Source organism: Epargyreus clarus, unplaced genomic scaffold, assembly GCF_041222505.1.
Source record: "Epargyreus clarus isolate Ecla_fem2 unplaced genomic scaffold, WU_Ecla_fem_2.2 ptg000012l, whole genome shotgun sequence".
Taxonomy (NCBI): Eukaryota; Metazoa; Arthropoda; class Insecta; order Lepidoptera; family Hesperiidae; genus Epargyreus; species Epargyreus clarus.
This window is the reverse complement of record NW_027332220.1, coordinates 8,599,022-8,612,801: the sequence shown is the minus strand read 5'-3', so window position 1 is coordinate 8,612,801 and position 13,780 is coordinate 8,599,022. Positions and strand designations below refer to the sequence as shown.

General features: G+C 34.8%; 1 protein-coding gene across 1 annotated transcript; it reads left to right on the top strand.

The window, feature by feature from the left end:
* Window positions 1-950: 950 nt before the first annotated feature.
* Window positions 951-13,755, top strand: LOC140746330 (very long chain fatty acid elongase AAEL008004). Its single transcript, XM_073078441.1, has 7 exons — window positions 951-1,022; window positions 3,611-3,693; window positions 8,029-8,219; window positions 8,669-8,809; window positions 10,564-10,669; window positions 12,955-13,088; window positions 13,543-13,755. Exons 2-7 carry the CDS (start codon window positions 3,633-3,635, stop codon window positions 13,705-13,707), a joined length of 798 nt encoding a protein of 265 aa, XP_072934542.1. The 5' UTR covers window positions 951-1,022; window positions 3,611-3,632; the 3' UTR covers window positions 13,708-13,755.
* Window positions 13,756-13,780: the final 25 nt, after the last annotated feature.

Genomic DNA, 13,780 nt, shown 5'->3' with positions numbered 1-13,780 from the left:
TTAAACTATCTATACTGTACCGTACTGTAACAATATTATGTTGAAAATTGATTGAGGTCAAATGTTCGAAAATTCTTTTTTAGATTTTTAAAAAGAAGAAAAAATTACTTCAGTAGGTGGTATATTTTATTTTTGTCATGCCTAAAAGAATATAATGTGAAAATGTTTTTGCAAATATCTACTCCTCAGTGAGTAACGGAGAAATTACCGTAGCTAATGGATGCAATAGGTTGCAAAATTCATTGATCAGTTAGGGGGTTCTTAAAAACGTAATATTTACACACTATGAGATTACATTATATATTATTATATTAAAACGATTAATAAATCCGTCTTCCCAAACAGGTACGGCGTAAATAGTATTTATTTTTAAACCACATTTCAAGGGTATATTTTTTAAAAGTAGGAAGCTTCTCGCCCAATTCATTTTAGTAGGATGGAAAATATAACCTATGTTTGTTGACAACACATTATGTACTACTCTAGGACACAGGTCTCCTGTAAAGTTAAAGGGGTGCAGATTATAGTCCACCGCGCTGGCCAAGTGGGTATTGGTAGATTTCATATAGGTATCTTACCTCACAATATTCGTCACCGTTTAGGCAAGTGTCAATATGAAAGTTTTCGTGTTCGGCAATATTATTATAACTTCCGTATTTTTTAAAATTGAATGAAAGCAAATAAATTCAATAACTAAGTTAACTACTTGTTACTCTAAGTCATAGATTAGTACTTGTAAACTTTTATGTTTTGATTTTTTAGTATCAGGCCTTTCTGACTTACTTAAAAACAACGCATAGAAGTACTCGGATTCAAGAACAGTTCAACATTGAGCGTTCTTTGAACCGTGGGCACGGCTTGCGAAGACAATATTGAATAAGTAAGTGTTAATTAGATTTAGAAGGCCTTTGTGGAGTGTTTTATTCGTTTACAATTTTACAACAACAACACGACTATTCAGGTGTGGGCTGGTTTGCCGCTCAATCTAGTTGACAGCGCGTGTGCAGTGGGACGTGATACAGGTAAATTACTGTGATTTTCAGTGTATTATACAGTTTTTCAATATTTTACAATAGGATAAAAATGTGTCCGTAGCTTCTAATTTGATTATAAGTGCTTGATGTAAATTGTGGTTGCAATAAAAATCAATAATGCAAGCCAATGTGTTTTAAATTTTCATGTAACGGGAATTTGAATTTCAGGCGATGCGTTAAAAGATTACATTTATATTTGGTCAAAAAATGTGTTGACTCTTGATACAATAGTTATTTAGACATTTAATTTTAAACGATTTTTATCGAGATTTTTTTTATTTTGATATATAATATTAAATTCATTGTGTTTCAATGTTGTATAAATTGTGTGTTAATACACTGTTTAATAATTTACTATTACTTATATTGAAGTAGAAGCCGTCTTCGCTCACATTATTTACTTATTTTTCCTTAGTCTGTTGAGACGGCGATACTTAAAGGTAAGCGGCGCATACTTGTGAGCGCGTGAAATTAACAATTATAAAACAGGTATAAACAATAAAATTTTTAAAAGTCTCTATTAAGAATATTATTAACTATTGTATAAAGAATTAAAAAAAATATATTATTTATATTTTTTTTTTTTTAATATATTTTTCATGGGTCAAAAGTACCCAAATTTGAGATTTTTCGAACCTTTCAAAATTCATATCTCTAAAAATATTAACTTTATCGTGAAAAGTCATAGGACTTTTTTTATTCGTATTTCAATAAAGAATATAAAAAAAAATTGTCCGGTTGAAAAATAACAATTCCTTGCAATTGTTTAAACAATTTCAGTTTAAACAATATGGCACGGGGTTGCCCCATGGCAACATGCATTTATATCACCAGTAGGACAATTTAAAGAGGATCGCATAAAAAAATTGAGGTGGAATAGTTTTCGGTACTCATGCGCCAATTCCTCCTGGACTATCATAAGAATAGGAAAATAGATTTAAAGCGTAGGTAGTTCAAATATTACTTATTCCGAAAATATATATTTTAGGGACGAAGCACGCATTTCGCTTTTTTGTGTCAATATCGCCTTACTATTGATGTTTCATTGGACTCTAGATTCTCTGGTCGTGGATACTAAAGTGAACACTACTTTCTTTACTGCTTGTTTATTTTTAAATAACATATTTGTCATTTTTAAATTAGAAGATTTGCATGATTTGCATGGGAATATAGTAATTTCAATATGACGATAACAAGAAAATATAAATTTATAACTACGAAACTTATTGTGGACTATAAAGAAATTCACACTATTGAATTATTAAAGTCTTAACTGACTCTATGTTGTAAACTGCGGTTAGTTTTAATTAAGTTTAGTTTTGGTCTCCTTTGTTGTGCCTACTGCTTTTAAAGTGTCGCAATGATAAAGTTGATGAAATGTTTCGAAGGTGGTAGAACCCTTTGTGGTTCGACTCCGGCGGCACCACTGCCACATCTATTTCAACCTAATAACAGCAGTGTTAGATACTGCTGTGTTCCGTTTTGAAAGGTGTGGTATGGGAGACAGATTTTTTAGAGGCGTTCCACCTTAGTCCTCAGGGGTAGCGGCGCAGGTGTGGCCGACCTCAGGTAGGAATATCTAATCCTATCTGGGGTTGATTACAGATATCCATGGGCGGCAGTAGTCACTTACTATCAGGTGGACTGAATGCTCGTCTCCTACTCCTATATAATAAAAAAAAAGAAATGTTAAATACCTACCAACGTACCAACGTACGTAGGTAGATTTAAAAAAATCCATACGTAAATATATTCAAAAATGTGAATACATTGTGCATGTATTTACTACAACTTAATTTAAAATTTACTTTAATTTAAGTATTTTAAGAACAATTGAAACCAAGAAAATGATTGAATGGATAAAATGGAATAAATAGACGTGTATTTCGGGGTGTCTGTTCATTTGTTCTATAACCACTTATTAGTTTGACACACAAATAATATTTAATTTTGTCAAAAACGTATATTTACGTCAGAAGTACTCGTAGTTAATATTTTCAATGGTAAAAATAATAATAAAATGTCGATAATGTTATCAGCCGCTATTAATGATAAAGTTAAAAATTTAACAATAAAATTTGGGTAAAAAAAATTGGCGTAATTACCTGACCGACTGACGGAAATTAATAACTAAGAATATATCGATGATTGAGAGTATTTTGAATGTTGTTGTTGTTTGGTAAATCAACAGACATATTTCAGAAAAATATTGGTAGACAACAACAGATACAATGAAATAGTACACAATGTAATGGTTAGGTAATGCCCAAAATTAAAAAAAAATATTTTTATAAAATTTATATTCAGTATCAATAAATATTTTTTTTGGTAACGTACCGAGAGAAACTTGAATACTTAAATTTAATAGCCCACCAGTATTGGTAAAATAGACATTTGATTTCGATTTTAATTTTTTATTTCATTGAAAATGACGCTTGTACCTACACGCACAAATACTGTTTAATTGATTAACCTTATGTAAAAATGTTACTTATTGTAATTATTAAGTTTAATATTATGTAAAAATGTGAACTTTAAAAAAAATTGATATAAAATTATATTTTGTTTGGTTTCAGGCCGGCGGTATAGGGCTGCAAGATGGGAACACTTATCAACAACGTCACTTCGTATTATAATTATCTGAACGATGAACTTGCAGGTACGCGCCGTACACTTACTGGACTATGTCTCATTAATATTTAAGACCATGAGTAGCAGTAATCTGAAGGGTCACAACTAGCTCTGCGAGTTCATTCCTTACTCGTTATACATGTAATTAACTCTTTATGCGTACAATGGGAATTATATAAATACCTACAACGTGACTTCCAGGTTTTTTTAGGTGTAATTTGGTAGATATTTACGTAAGCAACGATAGAGTAGTGGTTGAAAACTTGAAAGATCTGAGGTTCGAGTCTCAAGCAGTTCTGAATTTCAGAGTTTTTTTTTTTATAATAAAGGAGTAGCAGACGAGCATACAGTCCACCTGATGGTAAGTGGCTACTGCCGCCCATGGACATCTGTAATCAATCCCAGATAGGATTAGATATTCCTACCTGAGGTCGGCCACAGATGCGCCGCTACCCCTGAGGACTAAGCTGGAACGCCTCGGAAAAGTCTGTCTCCCTTACCACACCCTTCGAACCGGAACACAGCAGCGCCTAACACTGCTATTATTAGGTAGAAATAGATGTGGCGGTGGTGCCGCCGGAGTCGAACCACAAAGGGTTCTACACCTTCAAGAGTTACGTGCGTACTAAAAAAATATTACGTAATATCACTTGCTTAAGGGTAAAGGATAATATATGGCAACCTACAGTCTAAAAGTACTTAATAAATCAAAGGTATACGAAGTAGACTAATTTAAAGTTGGTCAGCGCGGTGGACGATGACCAAAACCCAGGGGTGTAGCTACCGCTATCAATGATGAGGGGTCCTCGGACTACAGAGACCCCGTGTGTTAGCATAAAATCGTAAATGTTATCCACAAATTCAGTTTAACTCTTAGCCCTTACTTCCGTACTACCCACTTACAGTACGTCATTTGTGTATGACCTCGTATTTATTATTGCAGACGAAAAAATTGTATTTAAGTTATTAATTTAAACGAGAAAATCAGCACAGTAGGTATGCACTGTAACGGTGTTTACATCAAGTTGAAATTAAAAAGCGTAACAAAATCAAAACTGACCTTACAGTTATTGTTTACATAATTATGAGGATTTACATATGAAACGCCTATCTTCGTAGTCAGGAGTTGCAACGAAACTGCAGTCGACTTCATATACAACCTGTTTCTGCCTCATAACAGCAGTGTTAGGCGCTGCTGTATTCCGGTTTGAAGGGTGTGGTAAGGGACACATACTTTTCCGAGGCGTTCCAGTTTACTCCTCGGGAGTAGCTGGCGTATCTGTGGCCTCAGGTAGGAATATCTAATCCTATCTGGGCTTGATTACAGAAGTAAGCGGCAGTAGCCACTTACCATCAGGTGGACTATATCAGACCGGATTGGAAATGTATGGGAAATACGTAAACAAATACAAAAAGAGTCATTTTTGTAAAAATGTAAAAACTCATACTAAGGGTACTGATCGGAAAAGAGAAGGTCTAATTCTTATAGGATCTAATTGTAAATAAACGAAATTCTGTTAATGAAGTTTCACAAGCCTTCGTAATGTCGATTGGTTGCATAACGCCGGATAGTATCGTAGTTTCACAAGTAGCAATACATCGTTAATAATTTGTACTATGACACGCACTATATTTTGCCCAGAATAAAGTACAGCATGAAGATGGTATAGATTGATATAGATGGTTACCTGCTCGCAACAACTTCAGAGTGGACTAGCAGTTTGGCGAGAACCTATACCTTACGTGGTTCGACTCCGGAAGCACTAACTCTACACCTTTCTTGTTGTATAACTGTTGTGCTAAGCGCTGCTTTGTTCTGGTTTCAAAGGTGTTGTGTAAGGGAAACATATTTGTTCTAAGCATTTCAGTCATCAGGGCTAGTCATGTTTCTATGGTCGAATCGATTTCATAAAAAAATATTCTTATATAGAGTTCAGGCTTTATTTCAATATTCGTTCTCGTTTGGGTATATGTAAGTTTGTAAGTAGTAGTTTGATCGTAATATACATTAGTATTACCGACCTATGTATTTATACCAAAATGTTGAACATTATTATTTTATGTCTCTTCTGTCCCTGTAACCCAGGGACAAGAATAGGGCTACCTACGGTATCTCTTGCCTGTCGTAAGAGGCGCCAAAGGGGGCTTGCGGGGTTGCGGCGGGAAGAGTGGGAGCTCGAACCGTCCAGCAAGCGATCCTGAGAAGGACGGTGGTATGTGTGGTCACATACCGTCGTAAACACCTGATGTGTGGAAGGAGCGTTAATTGTACCTCCCAGAGGTACCAGGGCAGAACCCGACAGGGGCATCGTGCTCGGAGGATTTCGGTTATGTTCCGGAGATCCCGGAGTTCTCTACCAAGCGCTGAGGGCATTTTAGTGCGGTAAAAATCCCACATAACCCGGCGTCGCTCCCTACGGTGTTTGGTTCCTTTTGAAGGTTTCTCCCTCGTGAACAAGAAAGGTTAAAATTAAATTAAACACCTATTTCTACCTAATAACAGCGGTGTTAGGCGCTGCTGTGTTCCGGTTTGAAGGGTGTGGTAAGGCAGACAGACTTTTTCGAGGCGTTCCAACTTAGTCCTCAGGGGTAGCCATTTACCATCAGGTGGACTGCATGCTCGTCTGCTACTCCTATATTATAAAAAAAAAAGATTTATGATTTTATACGTGTCTTTAGATAGACATGGTAACGATGTGATCTTCAAAGATTACAATTGCATTTAATTGCTCAAAAGAACTCAAATCTTGCATACATGTGTAAATCGTATAACCATGCAATATTATTACACTTTTACGATGAGTATAAAAATTTACGATTCTGTTTAAAGTAAGGTACAATTGATTTTCTTTATATAATTTTATTCCGATAACAAAAAAATTACTTTATCATCTTTTGAATTTATGAGTTATGTTTATGAGTTTGACTTTATCATCTTAAAAACTGACACACATTTCTCATAAAGTATATTTTTAAAATCGGTATAAAATATTTAAATACATTTTATTATAGGCCTTAAATTAAAATCGTCTTAAATTCTGTCTTCATTAAATCATACCTATACTATCCTTACCTATCCTTACTAATATTATAAATCCGAAAGTAACTCTGTCTGTCTGTCTGTCGGTCTGTCTGTCTGGTTGTCTCTTCTTCACGCCTAAACCACTGAACCGATTTTAATGAAATATTATACAAAGATAGTCTAAGACCCGGGAACGGACAAAGGATAGTTTTTATCCCGTAAATCCTACGGAAACTAGGGATGGCGATCTAAGATCTATTAATCGGAGAATCGATCTTTTGGACCAAAAAAAAATCGGTAATTGAATCGTAAACTATGCATTTGATCAAGTGATGATCTTTAGCAAAGTTGTTGTCCATTAGCCCACGAAGGTTTCAGAGTTAGTACGACCAATTTTCGCCAGATGACGCCAGTGGAATTCCAATGAAGGTACAAATTTTCAGTTTTATGTATGTTAGTATGTCATATTATTTTCTTTTAAACGCGGGCGAAGCCGTGGGCAAAACTAGTTTCTCATAAAATATATTTTTAAAATCGGTATAAATTTTTTTAAATACATTTTATTATAGGCCTTAAATAAAAATCGTCTTAAATTCTGTCTTGATTAAATCATATGGTACCTATGTAAAAATATGCTGCCAGAAAAGTAGCATTCATTACTTACATATGCGCAAAATAATTTCGGATAAACTCATAAGTATCATGGTCAACCGATAACCAAACACATATTTATTTAAGCACTTAGTATCAGAAGTAAATATTATTGAAATTACTAAAATATACATACATTCGGGAAGTTACGTCTCGTAATGTTGTGTACTTGTGTATTTTATATATTTGTACCTATACAATGTCGTGTACTCTAATAATTCTGCCTTGAAATTTTACGCTTATTTATTTCTACCTAATAACAGTAGTGTTAAGCGCTGCTGTGTTCCGGTTTGAAGGGTGTGGTAAGGGAGACAGACTTTTCCGAGGCGTTCCAGCTTAGTCCTCAGGGGTAGCGGTGCATCTGTGGCCGACCTCAGGTAGGAATATCTAATCCTATCTGGGGTTGATTACGGATGTCCATGGGGGGCAGTAGCCGCTTACCATCAGGTGGACTGCATGCTCGTCTGCTGCTCTTATATTATATTAAAAAAACGCAGAATTACTTTCCAATGGTGATTATTACATTCACATGCGACCATTATTTATAATTTAGTCGGATAGAAAAGCGAGAGCAGTGCGGCGTTATATTCCATTCCAGTCGCACTGACCCACACAATTGACACAATAAAATATCCAATGAAATGAAAATATCCAATGCTGCTTTTGTAGACACAAATATTAAATTTTCAGATCCACGGACGAACAAGTTCTGGTTGGTGCGTAGCCCGCTGCCGATATTCATGATAATGTTTGTCTACCACCGTTTCGTGCGGTCTTGGGGCCCGGCGTTCATGGCCAACCGGGAACCATATCCGCTGAAGAAACTTATAGTCGTGTACAACATTATACAAATATACCTTTCCGGTTTCCTTGCTGTACAGGCAAGTATCAAGCTTCTATTTATCTAACTAGTAATATAAGCGAGGGTGTTTCCGATAGCCTAGGGGGCAGTCGATGTATGGAGAAGTAGCTTTTGCATTTCTAGAAAGAGAAGTTGACCTCTTGGTGACGCCCTTGAATGAAGTGTAACTCTAAACTAGTAGTCAACTCGTATATAAAAATAAATAACCTCTTTCTAGAAAGTTAAAAGTGTTTCTAGGAAATCGGTTAAAAATCTATGTACCTAAGTATTGTCCCAAATTCGACAACACGCCAACAATGCGCCTCACAAAATAAAAGAACAATTAGAAATATTATAAGATCAACAAAAAATAACTGAAACTAACTAACTTAAATGAACGGATTTTAATTTACCTAAGAATACTCATGATCACGTCATTTTTCAACGTCGTCCATTACAATGTTTGTAATGTTCTTTGATTTGTTCCAGTGCTTCACCCGGCTCTACTTGTCAGGGTACTACAATCTGTGGTGTCAGAAGATCAACTACGAAGACACTCCGATAGAGAGGTTGATCATAGACCGCGTGTGGCTCTACTACGCCATAAAAATCTTAGACTTATTAGATACGGTAAATATTTCACGTTTCGTTTCGCTATAAGATAGAAGTGATAGAACAGAAATAAGTATTGTTAAGAAAGGCAAGTGAGAAGGTACTACTACAGTCGACTCTCGATAATTCGAAACTCGAGGGACTCTTAAAATATTACGAATTATCGAATGTTTGAAATATCAAATGGTTCGAAATTTGTGAGAGAAAATAAATAAAACTTCGAATTCCTTTTTCTGAAATTTTAATCTGTATACACAACGAAAGAGTAACAGTAACTGAATGAACACAAACCAATTCGTTAGAGTGTGTGTCAAATAGTCAAACTAATCATAACAAAAACAATACAAGTTTGAACTTGTCGCAAAATCGTATTTGTACTAACAATCTTTCCGCCTCATTCTCTCTGCAACTTTGAATTGTCGAATGTTGAACGCCGATGAGTTCGAATTAACGCGTCGTTTTGTTATAGAGCAACGATTTTTTCGTTGAATTACCAAGTGTACAAAAATGTATGGATTTAGTTCGAAATATAAAGAGATTTCGTAGGGAACTTGTGATAACTTTGAATTATAGAGAGGTTCGAATTATCGCAGGTTTGAATTAACGAGAGTCGACTGTACATCCATTTTTCGACTAAAGAACCGCTTCAGTGCCCTTACCATGAGTTTTTACGTTTTGACAAATATGACTGTTTTGGTATTTGTTTACGTATTGGCCCATACAATTTCTAAGTTCTGACACAATCCGCTCAGGGCGCTGTTTTGAAATTGTACGGGCAAATACGTAAACAAATACCAAAACAGTCATATTTTTCAAAATGTAAAAACTCATGGTAAGGTACAGTTCGATGTCGCATTTCGAAATCGATGTTTTATACCTCAGGAGTGGCAACTCATTGGTGATCGGCTTCAAGTTGAACTCCTTTATATAGTTACAAATGTCTATGGGTGGTAGTGAGAACTAGCCATCAGGTGGACTTACGAAAGAAACTTCCGAGTTTGGGTCTGTATGGGTTTTTGACACAGACTTTTATGGGTTTTTGAAGACCCGCGCATTACTCAATTAGATCGACGATGATGACAAACCCATAATAATTAATTTAGATTTTAGAAGGTGGAAGAACCCTTTGTGGTTCGATTACAGCGGCACCACCGCCACATCTATTTGTACCTAATAACAGCATCCTTAGGCGCTACTGTGTTCCGGTTTGAAGGATGTGGTAAGGGAGACGGACTTTTCCGAGGCGTTCCAGCTTAGTCCTCAGGGGTAGCGGCGCATCTGTGACCGACCTCAGGCAAAAATATCTAATCCTATCTGGGGTTGATTTCAGATGTCCATGGGCGGCAGTAGCCACTTTCCATCAGGTGGACTGTATGCTCGACTGCTACTACTATATTATATAAAAAAAAAACCTCCAAGTTTGGGTCTTTATGGGTTTTTGACACAGATCTTTTCTTTTGATATTTTTTTTCGCTGTTTTACCTTTATCTACAGTACTTTGTACAAACATGAATACTAGAAGAATCTTACCTGCGTTTCACAATAAAATATTTATTGAAAAACTCAACTGAAAAAAATTTTCATTTTATTCGGAAAATAATTTGGGGCCAGGGCCACTCCTTTGTTGCCCCAAGGCCTCTAGATCTCTAAATCCGGCCCTGTATATGACCATAAGACGGAAATATGTTTTGAATAGTGCCCTTTCAGTATGACCTTTACCACCGTTGACTGTATTGAAAGTAAAATATACATACATTTCTTATTAATTACAGGTGTTCTTCGTTCTACGTAAGAAATTCTCTCATGTATCTTTCCTACATGTGTACCACCACTTGGGCATGTGTCTTCTGGGGTACATTGGTACCAAATATGTGCCAGGTGAGTTGACCTTGTTTCAAATAGATTTATAAGTTTAACTGGTATAATAATTATAATAAATATTTATTTCATTACATTCACCGTACACATATACGTACTGGTTATGTAACTTGAATAAAAATAAACAAAGTACTAGTAGAATTTTCATATTATGTGATTTTGTAGTACCTAACTGATATTTTGCTAACTTTTAAGGTAATGAAATTTAAAATGGCTAAGCAATTTTCAATGGAAAATATGGGAAATTAGGGACTTAGGCTTTTTAGGGAAAGTACAAAACGTAAATATTTATATGTATATAATATTATAGATTGTAGCGAAAAATGTAACTATTGAACTAAGTTTATCGATGTAGATTACTTATACCTTTACCTACTGAAAATATAATTTATGAAAATGAATATACTTACATAATTCATTTATATTCAAGAACGCGTTACATGGATATTAAATGCCAGTAAAGTTCGTATTTCCTACCAATATACCTAAGGCATGTAATATTCAATTAATAGGTGAATGAAATGATCTCTTACAAATATTTATGACAATACCAAATTAATCATAATAATTACTTGATTAATAAACAAGAATACACACCATAAAATTACATAAGAAAATTACAATGTCAGGTACCCATCACTGAATGCTGTGGTGCTAGATCCACCTCAACAAAGTGTGACAAACGTGTGGATAGTGCTTGAGTTAGTTTGTGGGGGTTTGCATATGCTTGTAGCCCAGCTTGATTCCCCAAATTAAGCCAAACGTTTGTAGAGTTCGTGGATTTTTTTCAAGTGCTGGCGCAATTTAAAGCTACTTTCTAGAAGGTAGTCCTTTAGTCTCACTGCACATTGCTTGACTACTATGGCGTAAATTGCATAAGTTACCATTTTGCCACATAAGCTACTGAGAAGTCGCTCAATTCGCTGTCACTCAAATCTCCCATTTGTTATTTGAGCAACGAACAGAACGGTAAACGTGTTTGGCTTTATTAGAAAAATCTTTCACAATAATTGCCAAGCGATTTTTGACAGTCACATTATCTATTTTATCAAGCTATCAGTTGCTCAAACGATACTAGCCAATATACGGTTTAATCATCAAATGCTTTGTTTACATAACAGAATGTTTAACAAAAACAATTGATAAACTAGATAAGGTTATAAAATTGTGGTAATGATAAACGTTGTGGTCTGTGATGAAAACTTTAAACGGATATAAGCGAGACGCCGTTAGAGGTTGATAAATGACAATGATAATGTTGTTGTTGTATTTGCAATGACAAAAGTAATTTCTCATAAACAACACATACTATAGCGTATACTATAGCTTAAAATAAAAACCTATACGTAAAAACGATCGATATTGAACAATTTCTAGTACACAGGAATTGCCAATAGACGATCTTCAGTCGGTTAAACATTTGGTACGCAACAAGATCAAAACTTAACAATTTCTAATCATAGATTAGTAAAGATACTTCGCCGCCTTGAAATTGAATGAAGCCGCAAATGGCTTATTATAGTAAGTTCTTTTTTTGAATTCTTGACAAATAAAAACATTTTTAGAGAAAATTTACGAATAAATAACTAATACTGCGTAATTTACATGATAATTAAATAATTTATAATAATAATTTCAAATATTTTAGGGACATTTTAGCACGGAGACGTGGCAAAACTTTTTTACGCAACTATTTCAATTCTCAAAACTGGGTACATTTTCTTGTTAGGAGTGAGTAATCTTTACTAATCCATGTTTCTAATAGGCAAAAAAATAAAATGTTGAAAAAAAATATGTAGGCAATACAATATTGAAATTTGTCATTTTTTTGTTTCTATTATATTCATAGATTAGTAAAGATTAGTCACTCGTAACAAGAAAATGTAACCAGTTTTGAGAATTGAAATAGTTGCGTAAAAAAGTTTTGCCACGTCTCCGTGCTAAAATGTCCCTAAAATATTTGAAATAATTATTTATTTATTATGTAAATTACGCAGTATTAGTTATTTATTCGTAAATTTTCTCTAAAAATGTTTTTATTTGTCAAGAATTCAAAAAAAGAACTTACTAATAAACCGTTTATGGCTTCATTCAATTTCATGGCGGCGAAGTATCTTTACTAATCTATGATTATATTATACAATTTTTAGAATTAGTGGGAGAAATGTTGCGTAGGTCAGTGATTAGTCCAGGGCGTTTTAATACTATTACAGGGTTCTGGTCTGTTAGGCAACGTAAGAATAATGATCAAATGGACAAAAATAATCCAATCGACCCAATTCCAGGTGGGCACGGCATCATGCTGGGCTTCATCAACTCGTTGGTCCACGCAGTAATGTACACGTACTACCTGATCTCCATCGTGCGTCCACAATGGGTGCGGCAATGGTGGAAGAAGTATATCACGCAATTGCAAATTGTAAGTACATATCTTAATTATATACTGTCCTTAGTACTTTGGTTAGTACAATGGTTAGTGGCTACGATATCGTTCTCAATCCGTTAATCGTGAGAGGGGCTTAGGCCATAATCCACTGGCAGGTGAAGTGCGGATTGGTGAACTTCACAAGCCCTTGAGAAGTTTTAACAAGAACTCTCAGGATTTCAGAACACATAACACTTTGAAACATCAGATGTGCTTGCCCTGGACTCTAACCTTGGACCCCTGATTGAAATAATGAGTTTCTAACCACTAGTCTAGTCTAATCGTTATGTTTGCAAAACATCTAAGTTTATTGTCGATCCCCCTATAACCGTTCATTTATTAAATGTGGAACATTAAAAAGCAGGCATTCCTTTGCGCACTCAAATAACAATAGGCAATTAATATTCAATAATAACGTTATAATTTTTAAAAATATGTTTGTTCACAGTTGCAGTTCCTCTTACTGATTTTGCACTTCGGGCACATCATATTCGAGCAATCATGCGGCTACCCTAAGTGGGTGTCTGTTGTATTCCTACCCCACAACATATTCATTTTGTTCCTATTTACGGACTTCTACATTAAGGAGTACATATATAAAAAGAAAAAGTAAAATATATTTGTAGATATTAAATTATATTCTAGTTTTAAGATTAATAAAGCGTTTTATTTAAGCATGCAACTTG